Raw genomic sequence first — 16,488 nt, 5'->3', positions numbered from 1 at the left:
GTGTGGAATTATCGTCATGGTTGCAGCTGAGAGTGTTATGGCCCCGATAAATGGCCATCGTGGCCATCAGCCAGACCTGAGGGAGATGCTAGAGTACGAGAAAATCGTGAATTTGCACGACCAGATATTCTCTGGACATCACCCAAGATTAAAAGTTCCCCAGCATGTCATCCGCAAAGTTACCCCCCGATCTGTCCAGACCCCTCCACTCCCTGGTCTTCATCCAATGCCTCCTGAGCCTCCAGCGGCTCCGCAGGCAAAACCGTATCCCCCTTCTTCCAGCACACAGCCCAACGCAATGGCATTGGCGAATGGCTCTGCTGCTAATACTGCTGCTGCTGCTGCTGCTGCTATTGCTCCTATTCCTTCGGAGGCGGTTGCCCCCTCCAGTCATAGTGGCCCCAGTGGCCCTCTAACTACTCAAAAACCAGTGTCTGAAATTGACCCTATATTCCTTACCAAGTCTGACGACCTGATTAGAGCCGAAATACAACTCCAACGTCAGCGGGTTGAGCGTACATTACGTGACCAGCTGGAGCAGAAGAAGATTGAGTACAGAAGAAAGACGTGTCTCCAAGAATCAAAACCTGACTTCGATGTTTCGGAAGTCTTGAGGGAGGCATTGCAACTTGTTAAGCCTATTTCAACAACTGATATGGATGGGGCTAATGCAAACACCGCAGCCAGTGATTCCTTTGAGGACAATTCGTTTTACTCGAGCAAAGCCCCCGATTCCCCTCAAGTTAGCGACCAGAATCAGCAGTCATCCCCCGTCCAACCAGAACCGGCTCGCCCGGTGGAAGCTGATGAAGTTCCTTATGAAGGCCATGTAGACCGGCAGCATGTTGATAGCGATCGCGACATGATGGATGTGGAGATGCAGGAACCGTATAATGTTGCTGCCAAACGTGGACCATTGTCGAGGAGCCCAGAAAACCTAACCCCTCGTCGCCCCAGTCCTAGCCGATACTCCGCCCGAGAGCAGCCTGATATGTATGATGAACCAGAATACTCCCCACCGGGTCCAGATATTCCTTCAGGTGGTCGGAGAGACGAAGAGGGAGAGTATATTCAAGAACCAGAACCAGATATAAACTATAGAAGGAGAAGCTATGGCAGGCCAGTGGACCGTGGTCAAGATACACGACGTATCACGCCACCAGGCCATGATATTAGGATCGCCAGGAATCATATAACATCTCCAGCTGCTCCCCAGCCCTCGAGAGTCTCGCCGCTTGCTGTAACAAAGGTGCCGTCGCTTCCCCAAAGTCGACAACAGCGGCACCCGCGCCCGATTGATAAAGTAGCCACGACCCAAGGATCTGGACGTACAAGCCCCGAAGTTGCTCCACAGCCGATACACTCCCGAAAGCGCCGACGTGTCCAGGAGAATAGGGATAGACCTCGTGCTCGTGTTGCCAATGAAGGAAGGGTGGCAGATTCCCCCGATCAACCTTACATCAAGCCCGAGCCAATTTCTCCTGTCCCATTTTCCGACTTGCCACTTGCTAGCTCATCAAGACAACGGCGACACCCCGAAAGGGCTGCTTATGTTGATATTTCCTCTCCACGATATTCCCCTGTGGAGAATCGTCGGGAGAGTGGACAAAGATACGAGGAACATGCAGATAGAGGCTATGATATTGGACACCCTATTGATCTGAGTATCCCGCGGTCTGCGTCCAGAGTTACTTACAGGAAACCTGCCCGCGATGACCAAAATCTACGTCGTGTTGCAAGCTTACAAAGTGCTAGGCAACCTGAATATATGCATGATTATTTAGAGTCGCCCGTTGACTACCAACCACGACTCGTACGGGCCACTTCCTATGCCGTAACCGACCGCCAGCCAGAAAGGGTTAAGTATTATGAAGAACCTGGGCAACAGTACAGCAGACGATATATCACGGGGGACGTCTCTCCTCCCCCGCCATCAAGGTTCCGTGAACCTTATCCAGAGATGGAGCCTGAGCCCCGTGTTATGGCCCCGCCTCAACGCCGTGTCGTCGTTGACGCTGACGGAAATCGATATATTGAACAAATAGCAACTCCCGCCCCAAGGCTCCAACCGATGTCTACTCCATCGGCCAGATTCTCAAGGATGGAGTTGTACGAGGGCCCTCCCCGCATGGCAACTGGTAGCGTCCGTGCCGCTTCCGTAATGGAGGAACCCTATCGTGACCGCCGCTACGCCCAAGACATGCCGCCCCCATCTGTAACCTATCGACGGGCGCCAGCGCCAGAATACCCGCGCGAAGTCGTTCGTGAGCGGCCTGCCTACCCCCGTGAGGTCGACGAGCGAGGACTCATCGATTACGCCCCGCCTCCTCGGCATGCAACCTATTTCGAGGAACCCTTGCCCCGGGAAGATATGGTGAGGATGTCCAGCGTTCGGCCCCAGCCGTCACGGTACGAGGAACCCGTACGCCAACCACTGCAGCGCATGCAGAGTGTCAGGCCCAGCGGGCGTGAGATAAGTGTATATGTGGATGATGAGTCCCGTCCTCGTCGGGAATATGCACCCGTTGAGCGGGTTGGGTATGCGGCTGCTCGACCTATGAGGGAGGAGCAGTATTATGATGATTAGGAGGCAGGGAGATCGGAGATGGAGGGAGTGCAGGGTGTGATGTACAGCGGGTCCCGCGGTGTTACCAACTGAAGATTTTCTTCGTTCTTTCGTATATACTGATATTTTTATTTGAGCGTGCGCGCGTTGATGAGTTCTTGTTGGGGTTTGTCCGGTGGTGTTATGGGGGGTATATGTTCGTGTCAGTAACGCATATATGGGAGAGTGGGATTTAAACGATCTTTTACCTGGCAAGCGGGCGGGCCTTCTACATCGGTTATTATTTGATTTATTGAAAGCTTGATTGCATTACGGTTTCCTGGTAATATTTTTGAAATGGCTCTACCGGACATTCTATTTTTCGTATTAAAGTTACTTTTAACATTTTTTACCCTGTAACTCTTCTATAGTTACATGGTCGTGGACAATATTATCATTAACACTTACATTAGTTACCTATAAAGAAGATGCCTAGAGTTGAATTATATTTTCTTCGGCATTTTTGAACTGGTACAGATTCACATTCCGCCCCTTTGCTTTAAATCACCATGCAAAATTTCTTTTTTCCTCCTTCAAGCACTGAGGACGAGGACACCCTTTTTCCCCCATAAACTTCTAGTACTCTTATAGAGGTTGCTCGGGCTTATTATTCGGCAGTCCCTCACCTTCCCCACCTGGAGAATCCCATCCCTCCATCTCAACCAGACGGCAGAGCGAGGAAGCCGTGTGGACAAGCAAAATGAGCCAAGCGGGGACGGTGGGAACGGGAAGCCCAAACATCCCGGCAGCTAGCAGCGTAGCAGAATCAGTCAGCATATGGGCTGTTGCTACTCCGTAGTTTCGACTCTTTCATGGCTCTCGGTCGCCGATCCAGCTGTGGAGAGCAGAACTTGCCCTGAAGAAATGTTGTTCCCGTCGAGGATCCGCGACCGAGCCCGGGTCCCTCCTTCAAGGCTTCAACCTACCAACCACATACCATACCGTGGAGGCGCGGGCGGAGAGTCTGAAGCGGGTTCAAATTATGCGGAGCCTCGCGAGCAGCTAGATCAGATCAGCTACTCCGTAGATCAACGGGGAATGCGGTTAACACATCCGAGATGGGTCTGTCAGCCCTGCTACAGATTACTTTCTCCGTTGGCCATGGAAGGATAAAGGCCCCATGGAATCCCCCCAGAAGCAGAGGGACAACTCATCGCTGCGCATAATTGCCGAAAACAGGACATTGCAACGTTCACAGACACATCAATTTACCGCTTAATTAATAACCCCTCGTCGCGTCCAATCATGAGTGCTACAGAACCAGCGGTAGTGGAAACTTCAACACCCGCGCCAGTCAACGGTGTCGGAGCAGATTCCGTTGTAGAGGTCGACGACGCAGACGATGCAGGCTTCGCCTATGGCGATGATGACTCTGATTCTGCCGTGAGCGCTTCGATAACATCCTCCATCGTCAACTATGAATACGCCAATGGCAGACGATACGCCGGTTATCGACGGGGCGAGTATCTCCTTCCCAACGATGAAACAGAGCAGGATCGCCTAGATCTGCTCCACCATGTCTTTCTTCTCCTAAACGATGGAAAACTCCTACGCGCACCCATCGGCCTCATCCCCCAAAGGGCTCTAGATATTGGAACCAGCACGGGAATCTGGGCACTAGATTTTGCGGACCACTATCCCTCCTCCTCCGAGGTTATTGGGTTGGATTTAAGTCCCATCCAGCCCAGCTAGGTGCCACCTAACATCAAATTCTATGCTGACGATGTGGAGAAGGACTGGACATATGGGCCTGATGAGGCATTCGACGTTATCCATGCACGGCAGATGGGAGGCAGTATCAGCGACTGGAAGAAGTTGGCTAAATCATGCTTTGACAATTTGAAACCGGGGGGTTGGATAGAGCTGCAGGAGCCGGAGACGCTGATTACATCTGACGATGACACGGCCAGCAAGGCGACGGCATCTAATGAATTTCTGGATCTGTCTAATAAGGCAGCGGTCCAGTTTGGAAAGGAGCTTAATATGGGCCGGAAGTACAAGCAGCATCTGATTGATGCGGGCTCTGTGGATGTCAGGGACAAGGCATTCATTTGTTCCATCCAAATGTTCTCGAATACGTTTTGTCCCCCCCTATTTTTTCTCTCTCTCTTTTTTTTTTTTTTTTTTTTTTTTTTTTTTGTAGGTAGTTAAACTTCATACTCACTCTTACAGACACCAATTGGCCCCTGGGCCAAAGATCCCAAACTAAAGGAAGTCGGCCGATACTTCCTCGAGCATTGCCTGTTAGGCGTCGATGCCTACGTCCTGGGTTTCATCGGCAAGCTCCTTGGGTGGATTGAGTCTGATTATTATTTTCTTTTTCTTTTTCTTTTTCTTGACTTATACGTACTTGGTGGCCAACCTGGCCCATTTTGTCTGTCACGCGTCCCACATTCTAGAGATAGATTGATTATAGTAAATAACACAACATGAATGAAGCCCTTCCCCAAGGGTCTATCTATCATTTCCATAATTTCTGTTCAAAGCCACCCAGGTCCTTATGCTTCTTTTACAGCCTTTGAAGTTTAGGAAGAGCAAATTCTATGGGCCATTTGCCTCTTGCTCCCATCCATGCTTTCTTATACGTGCATAGGTATCTCGTGCCCCGTTACCCATTTCGGCGCTGGGTTGTTTTTTTTTGGCTAGTAACTACGTACGTGTTTCCTCCCCCATCTGCTCTTCCCAGTCCAACTTTCCTTCACCCAGTGTGTAGGAGAACAACTCGTCACCATATTTTTGAGAGTAAAGTGATTTTAAATATCTCCTAAGCAAGTATAAAAAACATACATGTAAACTCCCACGAGCATCCGGCAAACCAGGCTATCTATGTAAATCACCCACAAGTTTTCAATGCCATTACATGGCATTCCCGCCTTTCTTGTGTGTACCTGCATTAAATCATTTGCGTACCAGGGAACTCGCAATCGTCATGCATTATTAACAATTAACTCGCGCATTCATATCCTGATCAAGATTCTTTCTATCACAGACTGGGATTTGTGTCGAAGATTGACTACTTTGGATAATCGATTGCCTCCTCAGCAATATATATTGGTGCATATTACACATGTATTGTGCATGACTCTTCACATTTCAAACTTCTTCACAGGTCAAATTTAGATCACTGAAGCTGACTTTAGAAAGGGTTCAAGAACTTATATATATATCTTCGGGAGGGGAGGGAGGTGGGAAGGAGCTCTTCTCCCACATGAGAGATAAATACATATGTCCCACCTACTCATATACTAGTAGAGGTCTGTATACTCAGAGGCATGATTCAGTACAAGAGGGCTGCTTTGGCTCATTAGTGTGCATTCATTGTATGAGGTCCATATTATTAAGTAAGGCAAAAGTATAGCTAGTTCAAACCTTCGTATGATTGCCCAGGCCAGACACGGAATAGTTAACTACAGCTCTTCTTGGGGATTTACGGAATTTCGTCATTGTTCATTTAGCTTCTCCACTGCCTGCCCAGAGGGTTTTCGGACAACCGGCAATAAAGTTTAAGATCAATTTTTGCTTCTCCCACCCGACTTCGCCGTGTGGCTCCGAGAGGATAATAGGAGATATGGGGGGGAATCCAGGATCCATGGGTTCAAGCAAGGGCCAACTGGCTAATAAGAGATGGAGATGGAGAGAGCTGGTCTGGTGTTGGGGCAAAATCTCACCAGGAGAGCTCACCTTGGACAGGGATTGAGATTTAAGGCACAGCCATGGATTTGTTAAGCTCGTCGACGATAGATAGGTTCTTTTCTGAGGTACTTGGAGATGATGATAACTAGAGGAGAATAGTTAGTAATATCATCATAGTAACTATCATGATGATAATGATGAATGAGTATGACGATGACACAGTTTCAGTGGAAATGGTACTTGCAACCAAACAAGTTTTCTTTTCTTCCCATCCACTTTTTCGAGTCTAGAACCGTAATAATTCCCTCTATCCAAGAGTGTATAATCTGATCTTCATGGCGAAGTGTGGAGACGAGTTAATAGCTGTGGAGGAACCCTTTTCAGCAGAATTAGTCCAGTGTGCAGAGGCCTCAACTCACATTGTTCAGCAAGCAGCAGATCTGATATACGAACAAAGCGACGACACGGAATCTCCTTCCGGTTGACATTGAATAATTGGCACTCAATTGACATTGAATTGACATTTGTCTATGACATCTTCATCTCCACTGTATCCGAGAACTCGCCGCCGTGGCTGAGTCAGCTCTCACGTGACCTTCCGGGCATCCCCAACCTCATCTCATCTTGTTCTGCCGGCAAAGGTTCTATCTCGCTGTGCTTTTTACTGCTGGAACTAACTCAAGACTTGCTTCTTGTCGCCTTATTTCCTCCTTCTCCTGCTCCTGTGTTAGCTCCTCGTCGCCCTGTGCGGCTCTTGTTTCTGCATTTCTTGGTTTGTTGGTTGCTGCTGCTGCTGTTGCTGCTGCTCTGTTGCTATTCCTGCTAGTCATTATTGCTGCTGGCTGTCTTGGATCTTGTCCTCCCATCCGCTCGCTGCTGTCCACATATCCTTGCAGCAAAGCCTTAAGACACACCCTTGACTGGGAGAACGATGAGAGTTGTTGCTCCTCACCCGTCCAACGGCAGTGCTTGATACTAAACACCAATCCTGCTTTGCCCTCGATCCACTCGATCGTGCGAGCTGATTCGAGAAGGCCGGGACCTCGATTCTCTCTGCCCAGCCCTCCTAGCCTAGCTAGCCGCCTAATCCGCTCTTGTCAGGCCCTCAGGCCGGGATCTGCTGTGCACAAACAACAAATCCTAGCACTCGGCGCTCAGCCTCTTAGCATCTCTCGTCCCTTGGAGCCCTGGACACTGTCCTCGCCAGAGTCACGACCAGGCCCAAGTTAAAACCCAGCCCATCCCAGACATCCGACTCCAGCTTCGAGACCGCTGCTTCCCGTCTCCACCACCGCCAACCTTGGAGTCTTGCAGTGATACTTGTGATAGTGCTTGCTGGCTCTCACAACTAACTCTCTCTCTCCCTCCCTCCCTCTCCCTCCCTCTTTCTCTTCCAATACCTTTCCACCTCCCTCTATCTCTCCTCCTCCTCCTCCTACCATCTCCTACCATCTCTTTCAGGGCTACCTAGATAAATATCCTGGCCAATCCTCAACCACGAATACCCATCTCTCCGTCCGCCATCTGTTCCCTCTCTCCCAATTCGGCTCTTTTTGAGGGGACAGATTTTACCGTTTGATCATCATGCACAAAATCACCAATTTCACGGGCCAGGCCCGTCATGGATGGGAAAGGATGACCCCGACCTTTGGCATGTCCCGTCCCCATCAGGACATGTCGAATCAAGCCCTTCGACGACCCCACGGCCCTCCTCCAGTCACAGTCCCCCCTGGAGTCGATACCACCGTAACTCTCTCCTTCAATGTCCCCTTCTCCTCGAACCTTCCCGGCCCTGATCCCGAAGACATCCTACACTCAAGTCCAGGCGCTTTCCAAAGGTGGACATTCCCTGAGGGAACCCCGGAAGGTACCCCGATCCACAAGCTCCCAGTCCACGCAAGCAACCTAGATGCCCTGAGAAAGCTATGTCGAAATGTTAGCGAGTCCAGCCATGGCAGAATCGAAGCTACCGTGACCTCATCAGAACCCAAGGCCGTCGCCTCGTTACAACGTCGCCCTCAGGGACTCGTAACGAATGTGTGCATTTCCGGCGATGGCGAAACCGTTCAACAAGTACGACAGAATATTTTGAAGGAAACCCCAATAGCTCTGGTACGTGCCCGTTGAGTATATATGTCTATATATATAGCCCTTTCGCTACCACGGCCCTGGTACCGTCCCTATATAAGATTTTTGTATTTTTCACTAACTGTGAGTGAAGAAATGCGCTACGCTTGACATCGATGTCAATCTAGTTATGGATAAAAATACGAATGGTGTCCGGTCAAGTGTACTCGAACACCTCGACACGTTGGCGCGGTATACCGGAGCAGATATCTTCTTACTAAGCCCCAAAGTCCTCGATGCGGACAGCGCCATCGTGTCATCATATGGTCATTCGACAGAAAACGGGTTAGATCACCGGTTCCGTGTTGCCATATACAGCGATGTAGAAAGTGCGGAACACGCCAAAACTAGAGTCTTGATCATGATCGATCAAATTGTAGGTTCCTGAGTCCTTAAAGTTTCTTGCACTACCGAACCTTCGAAGCTAACATTCTGTGGTAGTTGAAACGTCGTGTCGATGCAATGAAGCTTGAGCTATCAATGCATACGCTGGTTTGTGGCCGTACCCGCAAGAATATCAAATTTATCGAAGCGTCAACAAACACTGCCATCTACTTCCCACCACCGTTTCCACGAGTTTTTGGCTACACCCCGCCTGGAGGTAGCCGAAGGAGCGAAGATGAAGTTTACATCACCGGTGAAACTCAAGAGCAAATTAGCCTCGCGAAGCAAAAGTTGCACGACCTAGTCAGCGGAGTCAAGATTTTCATGAAGAACGTTAAGTTATCATCAAACAAAATCGACAATATTCTCCTAGATCGCTTGGATAAAGTTCGGAAAGTGATGGAAGCAAATGGCACATACGTTCTCTTCCCATCGCTAGGCAGCCAGCATGGTATTGTTCGCGTTCAAGGGTCCGAAGTCTTGCACATCGAGCGAACTGTCAGGGAAATCATGGCATTGGTGAGTTTTTGTTTTCTTCCATGTTTACATATTAAAAGTGGGTAACATATGTATACTGACTTGCCCTACCACCTAGGCTGGACAATTCTACAGTGCATCTTGGTGGCTCATTCTCCCCGACCCTACGCAATCTAGCTCAATGCGCGGCCCGTCCCCGGCTGATGTCAGGACAATGCTTTCTGATATTTGCACGAATTCTGGCGCTGAGGTCAGTTTCGATAAGCTAACCTTCACCATTAACGGCTCGGATGACTCTGTCAAAGCCGCTATGATGGTGATCCAACAAATTCCTTTCGTCAAGCGAACACCTTACCAGATGCGTGTTAAGATCGAGCTTGCGAACGAGCATAAAGAGTTCGTCAGTGGCAAGAAGAATGGCAAGATCAATAAGATCATGGGCCAAAGTAAGCGACCATCCTTCCTTTTAGGTGCACCATCTCTCGTTGCAGAATGCTGATTATGCTTGTGTAGGCAACGTTCAAATTATCTTCGACGGTTTCAACGAGTACAATTTCTACATTGACGTCTGCGGAACTCAATATGATGCTACTAGGAATGGGCTTGACCTCGTTGAGCAGGAAATGCCTGCATCAATATCGTTCCATGTTCCTGACCAGTACCACAAGCGAATCATTGGCATTGGGGGGCAACATATCCAACGCATTATGAAAAAATATTCTGTCTTCGTCAAATTTTCAAACGCAATGGACCGTGGAGGCGTCGGCAAGGAAGACGATGACGTGAAAGTCGACAATGTAATCTGTCGGACCCCTGCTAGGAATGCCCAGAACCTGGACTTGGTCAAGCAGGAGATTATGGACATGGTCGAGAAAGTGGTAAGTTTTAAAAGAAGCTGGAATGCCCTGCTGTGAGTTTGCAAGACCCCTAACAAAAAGCTTTAGGATGCGGAATTTGTCTCCGAGACCGTCGTTATCAACCGCCTATATCACCGCGAACTACTAGTCCGCATGTCTGAGATTGAAGAACTTGAGAAGAAATGGAACTGCAAGATTGACTTCCCAAGCACTGAGTTGGCCAGCGATTTTGTGACCATTTCTGGGCCCGAATATCAAGTTCCTCAGGCTGTAGATGCTTTCTTGGTAAGATTGAAACGATTCCGCGCCATCTTCATCCCACAAGTTTACGATATGCTAATTCTTGAATAGGGTATGGTTCCCGAAAGCCACGAGCTCTCCTTCCAAAGTTCTACAGAGCTCCGGGAATTTTTCAAGTCTCCCGAGTTCTGCAACGATGTCCGAGAAAAACTCAAGGAGCAATATGAAGTCGATGCAGTTGTAGATATGAGTGCGGAACCACAGTGTTCCTCTGAGAACGAGCCTCCTCCAGAGGACCGCATTATTCTCGGATATACTCGGAACAATGCTGGCGGACTCAAGGATGCCATTGACTTCCTCATTTCTCGACTCGTGTCCCATGGGCTTGATGCCACCACCGTCAAGGGAGCCATCCAGCGTCCAAAATCAGACTCTTTTGAAGAGTCCTTGCCATTTTTCGATTCTAAATTGCTACAACACGCCCCAGCTCCTCTAGTGACCGACTCCCCGACCCGCCACAATTTCTCAGACGTCGCAAGCGACCGCGGTTCCATCTTTGAACGCCTCCGTAAACCAGGCAGCATCTCATCGTTCTCGTCCTTCATCGGACGCAAGAACCAGTCAGGATCACCCGGTTCTTTCTTCAAACACGCCTCCAGCAACGCTTCCAAAGCGTCCCTCGTCTCCATGGAGTCTCGTGATAGTGGTTATCGAAATCCTTGGAACGACTCTGGCGTGAACCTCCCTGAGGACGACGTCCTGCACACCAACGGCTGGGCCTCTCGGTTTGATAACAAATTCCCCTTCGGCACGGCGCTGGGTGACATGACCCCCAAACATGACCTCCGCGCATCTTTCGACAGTGGCCGTCCGAGTACCTCGAATTCTACTTCTGGATATCCAGCTCCTATCGGGCCACCCCGTTGAACTAAAACCACAGTTAAGGATAAATCAAAAATAACCACACGCCACTCCAGTCAAAATTCCCTGCTTCATGAACATTTTAAACCCCATATATATGCATGATACCTGCCCCCGCATACAGTCCCTCAGAAGTCATTCGCAATATACCCCATTCCACAAATACCAGTCTACTGCAATCGCATTATGATACCAAAGGAGTAAAAAAATACCATCTTTTGTTTACTTTGCCTTTGTGCTCTGCCTTATCTTTCACTTGTTTTGCTATATATTTCTGTTTCTCTCCCTTTTTCATATCATCGAAAAGAAACGCATCCTACACTATGAGTTTTGAACCTTTTTGTTGCTTTGTCTTTTTTTTCCTACAAACTATATACCTATTTAACCATATACCCCTGGATGGGATGGAAGAGCACTCTTTTTTAGTTAGCTTGTTATGTCTTTTTCGTTTTGTTCTTTTTGGTCCTGGGTTTTTGATATTTATTATTTTTCTCCACCCTGACAACAAAAAAGTGATTCGGCGTTGTTTTCGCGAGATAACTGGGTTGATACCTCTTTCTTTTCCTCTTTTCTCGGTTTTCCTTTTTCCCCTGCTTTTTATTTGTGTTACTTCATTCGAGTTTTGTTGATTATTATCGTTATCCATTTTCTCCCATTTTCATTGCTCTTTTGCTCTCGAATTGGCTTCGCTTGGGGTTGGTTGGTTGGGTTTGGCTGATCTGATGGATGGATGGATGGATTGACTGATTGAATTGAATTGATTGAAAATGCCTCTCCTATCTCTCTCTCTTTTTTTTTTTTTTTTTCCGTTTTTCCCCTCGAAATGTTATTTTTGTCTCGCCTTTTCTCATCATAAGATAACCTATATAAACAAAACAAAAATCCTTTTTTTCAAGGAAGACTTCTATTTAATTATTCCGCCCAACAGGGTATAAAGCAGTTTTTAGTTTTGAGCGTTTTTTTTCTGTTTTTCTGTTTTTCTTTTTTCTTTTTTTTTCTTTTTCTTGTCTTCTTGGATCCTGCATCCTTGCCTGTCCCAACTAGGGAAAAGAAATTAAAAAAAATCAATAACATAGCAACCTCCAGACTCTTCTAACGATCTTCTTTTTACCACTCATACATACCGTCCTATCTCTGCGTCTTCTCCAGCGGCGAACGAAAGAAAAAAATATCTAGGATTGCCATGAATAGGGTTGTATAAACGCCCTCTTCAACCCCAACAAAACTCAGATCTCTCTCTCTCTCTCTCTCTCTCTCTCTACCCATTCGTTAGCTCCGTCATCCGTAACACGCCAGGTTAACTTCTTTGCTACTGCTATTTCATTGCAAGATTCTCTAGTTCATTGTAAGATAATTACTCGCTAATATATGTACGTGTGTATATTATACTGACTATAAGTTCTATTCCATACGTGTTTATTGGCACTGGGTTTTCTTGTAAAGAGCTTGCAGTCGCGGAGCAGTGTAGGAATAATTAATTTGATATTGATCATACGAATGAAGTGCATTTGAAAGTAGAGTAGGCAACCCTTTGATAGGGTAGTTAAGGCAAAAATGAGATCACGATGCAATAAAGACGAGTTCAAAAAATAACATAAGAGAATTGCGAGAAATAAGATAAAACAAAATCAGCGGGATCCAGCTCTCCTTGGAGACGCATGTAATCAATCATCAACCACGCTTCGGAGGCTATACCAGATCATACCATGTCGAGTTAAAAGGGAATGAAGAAAGGAAGAGAGAAACACATGAGGACGGGCATATTATGAAAATTGAAAAATTGCAGAGAAATCAAATAAATAAAAAAGAGGAAAGACGAAAGAGGAAAAAGGAAAAAGAGAAAAAGAGAAAGGAAAGAAAGTCGTAAATAAATAAAACAATAAACCGAATAAGATAATTAAATAATCATACCTACCTACCTTCCGCTCTCTGCCCCCTTTCAAACAACGAAACCATTCAATGACGTGCGGAAACCCAGCGTCGACTTGGCGGGCCCCGCCACTTCGGTCTTTCTCCTGTCCCTTGAGAGCTCGGGACTTGTTGTTCTTGGTCGTTACTGAATCTGGTGATGTTGCTGGTAGGCAGCGATATGGTCCTCTCACCGATACTGCCGCTGGTTCTATTATTGTTGAAGCCGTTGTCTCTTCCCCTGTTATAGGGAAATGACGGAGTGGGAATTGGGGCATGAGATAAAGCGGCAGAACTAGGGGGGATTTCGGGAATTGGTCTGGCGAAGGTCATGAGGAGAGGAGGTGGGTAAAAGGGTTGGGGGAGATATGGATTGGGATATTCAAATCGGGCCGGTGGATATCCATATAGAGGGAGGTATGGTTGGTGATGCTGCGTAAATGGATTCTGGCTGTAATTGTAGTTGGGGGTGCTGGGCGTAGGGGTGGACTCTAGTTCGAATTTGCGCGCGGTCAATTCAAGGCATCTAATATGGTGTCAAGAAGCAGTGTACATATATATACTAACCTTGAGTCGATGGAGAATCATTCAACGTCAACGATTCTAAATATCTGGAAATTCCCGGCTGCAACCCGGCGGAAACGCCAGCACCGACATCAGGACCGCCAACGGTGGTCGTCATATCCGCTGACGAGTCGGCATGCATATTTCTAGGCCTAGACCTTTTCAAATCATTCCTGAAATCCCTCCTAATATCCTGAATGATCAGATCTAGTATCTCCTCCGCCTGCTCAGTCAATTCAGTCTTAACATCCTTGTCGCCAGGATCGATATCCGGTATTCTCCATTTGACGTAGAGCTTATTAGACGTGTCCGGCAGTGAATAATTCCCCGGATGGTGGCGGATGTATAAATGACAGAGGTAACACGCCGGCTTGCTGCACCCAATGTACTTGTCGTTAGTCACGCGAATTTCCTCGTGTTGCTCAATGTAATCTATCAGGAGAAGTTCGGCATGGGTCTGTGTTTTGACTGATCTGAGCGCGTTTATCTCCTGCGCGATTTCATCTAGACCCCGGAGACGGCGTTGTTTGAGTTGTTCTTTAATCGTTTCTTGCTCTTGTTTGTCCCATATCATACGGTCAATGATGCCCTCTACAGATGACTTTTTTGGCGGGAGACAGATAGGAACCAGCGGGGATGGGCCGATGTGTTTGACTTCGAAACCGAGTGTAAATTCTCTAGGTAGGTTGTTTGCAGCGTTGACGAGTCTTCTAGAACAGGTTACATGCTTTCCAAGCTTTTTCAGCAGCTCCTGAAGACGTTGAAACTTTGAGTGACGGAGTTGGCCGTTAGCGGCAAAAGAGTTCAAAAATTCAATCATGCCAGAACCTCGAACGCCGTGGCATTGCTTCACTAAATCAAGACAGTCATCCTCATCCTTTAAGGGCCTGTTAGGGCTGAAGTACCGATCTAAAAACGCCTGCACCCGATACAGCTCGGTGGTGGGCCTTGGGCCAGCCAAGGATGTAGCTATCACATATCTGTCAGATTCAGGCACGTTCCGTGAGGTTATGTCTGTAAGACTTAGTATACCCACGCTGTCGTCCTTGCATGATTTCAAGGCATGATTCATACATTTCGACGGCCAGTTTATGATAATAGCGGATTCGAGGCTGGCCAAGGGTGACAACTTTTCGAAGGATAACATCCTGGACATGGGAGGTGTCCTGAATAGGAGAATCCAGCGCAACGCAACGTAGGATAGACAAAATATCTCTCAGGAACTCGACTACCTCGTTGGGAACGCCTCTATTTGCCGCAATAAGTACATTAGTGATGCTCGGCTGAGCATCGAGGGCGATGGCGGTGACTTGATCTGAACCTGTGTCAAAGGCACAAACGTATGCAAGGGCATTGCGGAAATGTTGACGAAGTTTTGTATCATGAAGCCCTGGTTCATCGGAGACTATCTCTGCCTTTTGACGGTCGCCCCTTACCGGACCGAGGGTATTGAGGAGGAGGATCGCACCGTAGACGCGGTGGAGCAGAGACTTGCGCATTGCTTTTCGTGGGCGCATTCAATTGATAGCTGCAGCGTGGGACAGTAGGCATATAATCCTCGATAATTTCATGACAAGCGTCGGAATACCATGAGAAAATAAAGTAACAAGACGGGTGGGCGAGAGAGAAAGCAGCGTGATGAACGAGTTATTTGGACATCCGTCCATATATGAACGAACGCCCTAAGCCTAGGGTTCAACTTCCTGGTAGGGAACTGCTCACAACCAGGCCTCACAACTAGGCTAGTATAATCAACGGCGTAGCAGTCGCAGCCTGATCCTCCCGCATCGGCTGGTTTCGAATCGTAGAGTAGGTTAGATCAAATAGCAACTCTCCACATCTTTCCACACCTTTTACCCCGCCTTCTCTGCCTTTCTGCCTTGCATGGAATTGCTGCCGCGAGAACACTTCACAAAAAACAAACGTGTAGAAATGGCATCGAGTTCGTGGCATTGTAGCTGGCCAAAGCCAGCGCGTAGAGCCTGGATACCTTGCGAATGGCAATTGGTTGTTAAATAAATCACTGCGTCCGCTGCTAGCGGCTCGGTGATAGACTCCACCCAATGGCCGTGCTCTTCACTGATGAAAAGCAAGATCTAATTTCTAATATATATATATATACTATATGTCTCTGGCGCTCTCGGGAGTCGAGTAGTAATCGCTTGAATTGCACGTGATTCTAACTGCAGCGATATGCAGCAAAAGAACTAGTTAAACCAGCATGGGGACAGCCTTTTTGAATAAGAATGTTTCTGCAAAAATACAGCATACATAAACCTACAGTAAGTACTATGACACAGCTATAAAAACCAAAGAAAGAATTGAAGAAACAGAAAATCAACAATTTAGAACAAAAGAAGCAACATGAGAGATCAAGCTATTTATAAATAACTTATTAAAACAAAGATATAGAAGAACAAGAAGTTGCCATGTTCAAATCATTTCAATAGGACTGAAAAACAGCAGGCAAAGAATTAAGAGGGAATGAGTCAAGATAGATAGGCCACACATATATGCACTGATTCAAAAGGAAAATAAAAAGTCCTACAAAAACCAAGGGAGAGAGAGAAATTTCCATAAAGATTAAAAATGATAAGCTTGATAAAGCCAAACTTTCCTTAGTGCTTTGTTTTATTAATTAGAAGAAAAGAAGCAAAATGAAAGTCCAAACGCTTAGAAGAGAAACCAAAAATAATTTATCAACCACGAAATGCCCTCACGTGCACTGAACAGAAAATAGAAAGGACGAGGCAAATGTAAATAAAGATTGCA

At 47.3% G+C, this 16,488-nt stretch overlaps 5 protein-coding genes across 5 annotated transcripts; 3 read left to right on the top strand and 2 right to left on the bottom strand.

Moving 5' to 3' along the window:
* Positions 1-16: 16 nt before the first annotated feature.
* BDBG_03239 (uncharacterized protein) lies at positions 17-2,587 on the top strand (the record flags this gene model as incomplete). Its single annotated transcript, XM_002626029.2, has 1 exon — positions 17-2,587. One exon carries the CDS (start codon positions 17-19, stop codon positions 2,585-2,587), a length of 2,571 nt encoding a protein of 856 aa, XP_002626075.1.
* A 400-nt stretch (positions 2,588-2,987) lies between these two features.
* BDBG_03237 (uncharacterized protein) lies at positions 2,988-7,480 on the bottom strand (the record flags this gene model as incomplete). The annotated part of the gene is made up of 4 exons (XM_002626027.2): positions 2,988-5,850; positions 5,975-6,383; positions 6,917-7,309; positions 7,452-7,480. The coding sequence occupies 3 exons, from the start codon at positions 7,478-7,480 to the stop codon at positions 6,053-6,055; spliced, it is 753 nt and encodes a 250-aa protein (XP_002626073.1). The 3' UTR covers positions 2,988-5,850; positions 5,975-6,052.
* Positions 3,851-5,631, top strand: BDBG_03238 (TAM domain methyltransferase; the record flags this gene model as incomplete). Its single annotated transcript, XM_031721167.1, has 4 exons — positions 3,851-4,258; positions 4,298-4,636; positions 4,778-4,896; positions 5,595-5,631. 4 exons carry the CDS (start codon positions 3,851-3,853, stop codon positions 5,629-5,631), a joined length of 903 nt encoding a protein of 300 aa, XP_031577614.1.
* A 342-nt stretch (positions 7,481-7,822) lies between the features above and the next one.
* BDBG_03236 (KH domain-containing protein) lies at positions 7,823-11,250 on the top strand (the record flags this gene model as incomplete). Its single annotated transcript, XM_002626026.2, has 7 exons — positions 7,823-8,350; positions 8,460-8,741; positions 8,807-9,268; positions 9,345-9,672; positions 9,740-10,104; positions 10,171-10,368; positions 10,435-11,250. 7 exons carry the CDS (start codon positions 7,823-7,825, stop codon positions 11,248-11,250), a joined length of 2,979 nt encoding a protein of 992 aa, XP_002626072.1.
* A 1,950-nt stretch (positions 11,251-13,200) lies between these two features.
* BDBG_03235 (uncharacterized protein) lies at positions 13,201-15,215 on the bottom strand (the record flags this gene model as incomplete). Its single annotated transcript, XM_031721166.1, has 3 exons — positions 13,201-13,643; positions 13,720-14,685; positions 14,753-15,215. 3 exons carry the CDS (start codon positions 15,213-15,215, stop codon positions 13,201-13,203), a joined length of 1,872 nt encoding a protein of 623 aa, XP_031577613.1.
* Between the last annotated feature and the right edge of the window lie 1,273 nt (positions 15,216-16,488).

Source organism: Blastomyces gilchristii (genome assembly GCF_000003855.2).
Source record: "Blastomyces gilchristii SLH14081 genomic scaffold supercont1.5, whole genome shotgun sequence".
Lineage (NCBI taxonomy): Eukaryota > Fungi > Ascomycota > Eurotiomycetes > Onygenales > Ajellomycetaceae > Blastomyces > Blastomyces gilchristii.
The sequence above is the reverse complement of the archived record's forward strand: the minus strand, read 5'-3'. Positions and strand labels throughout refer to the sequence as shown.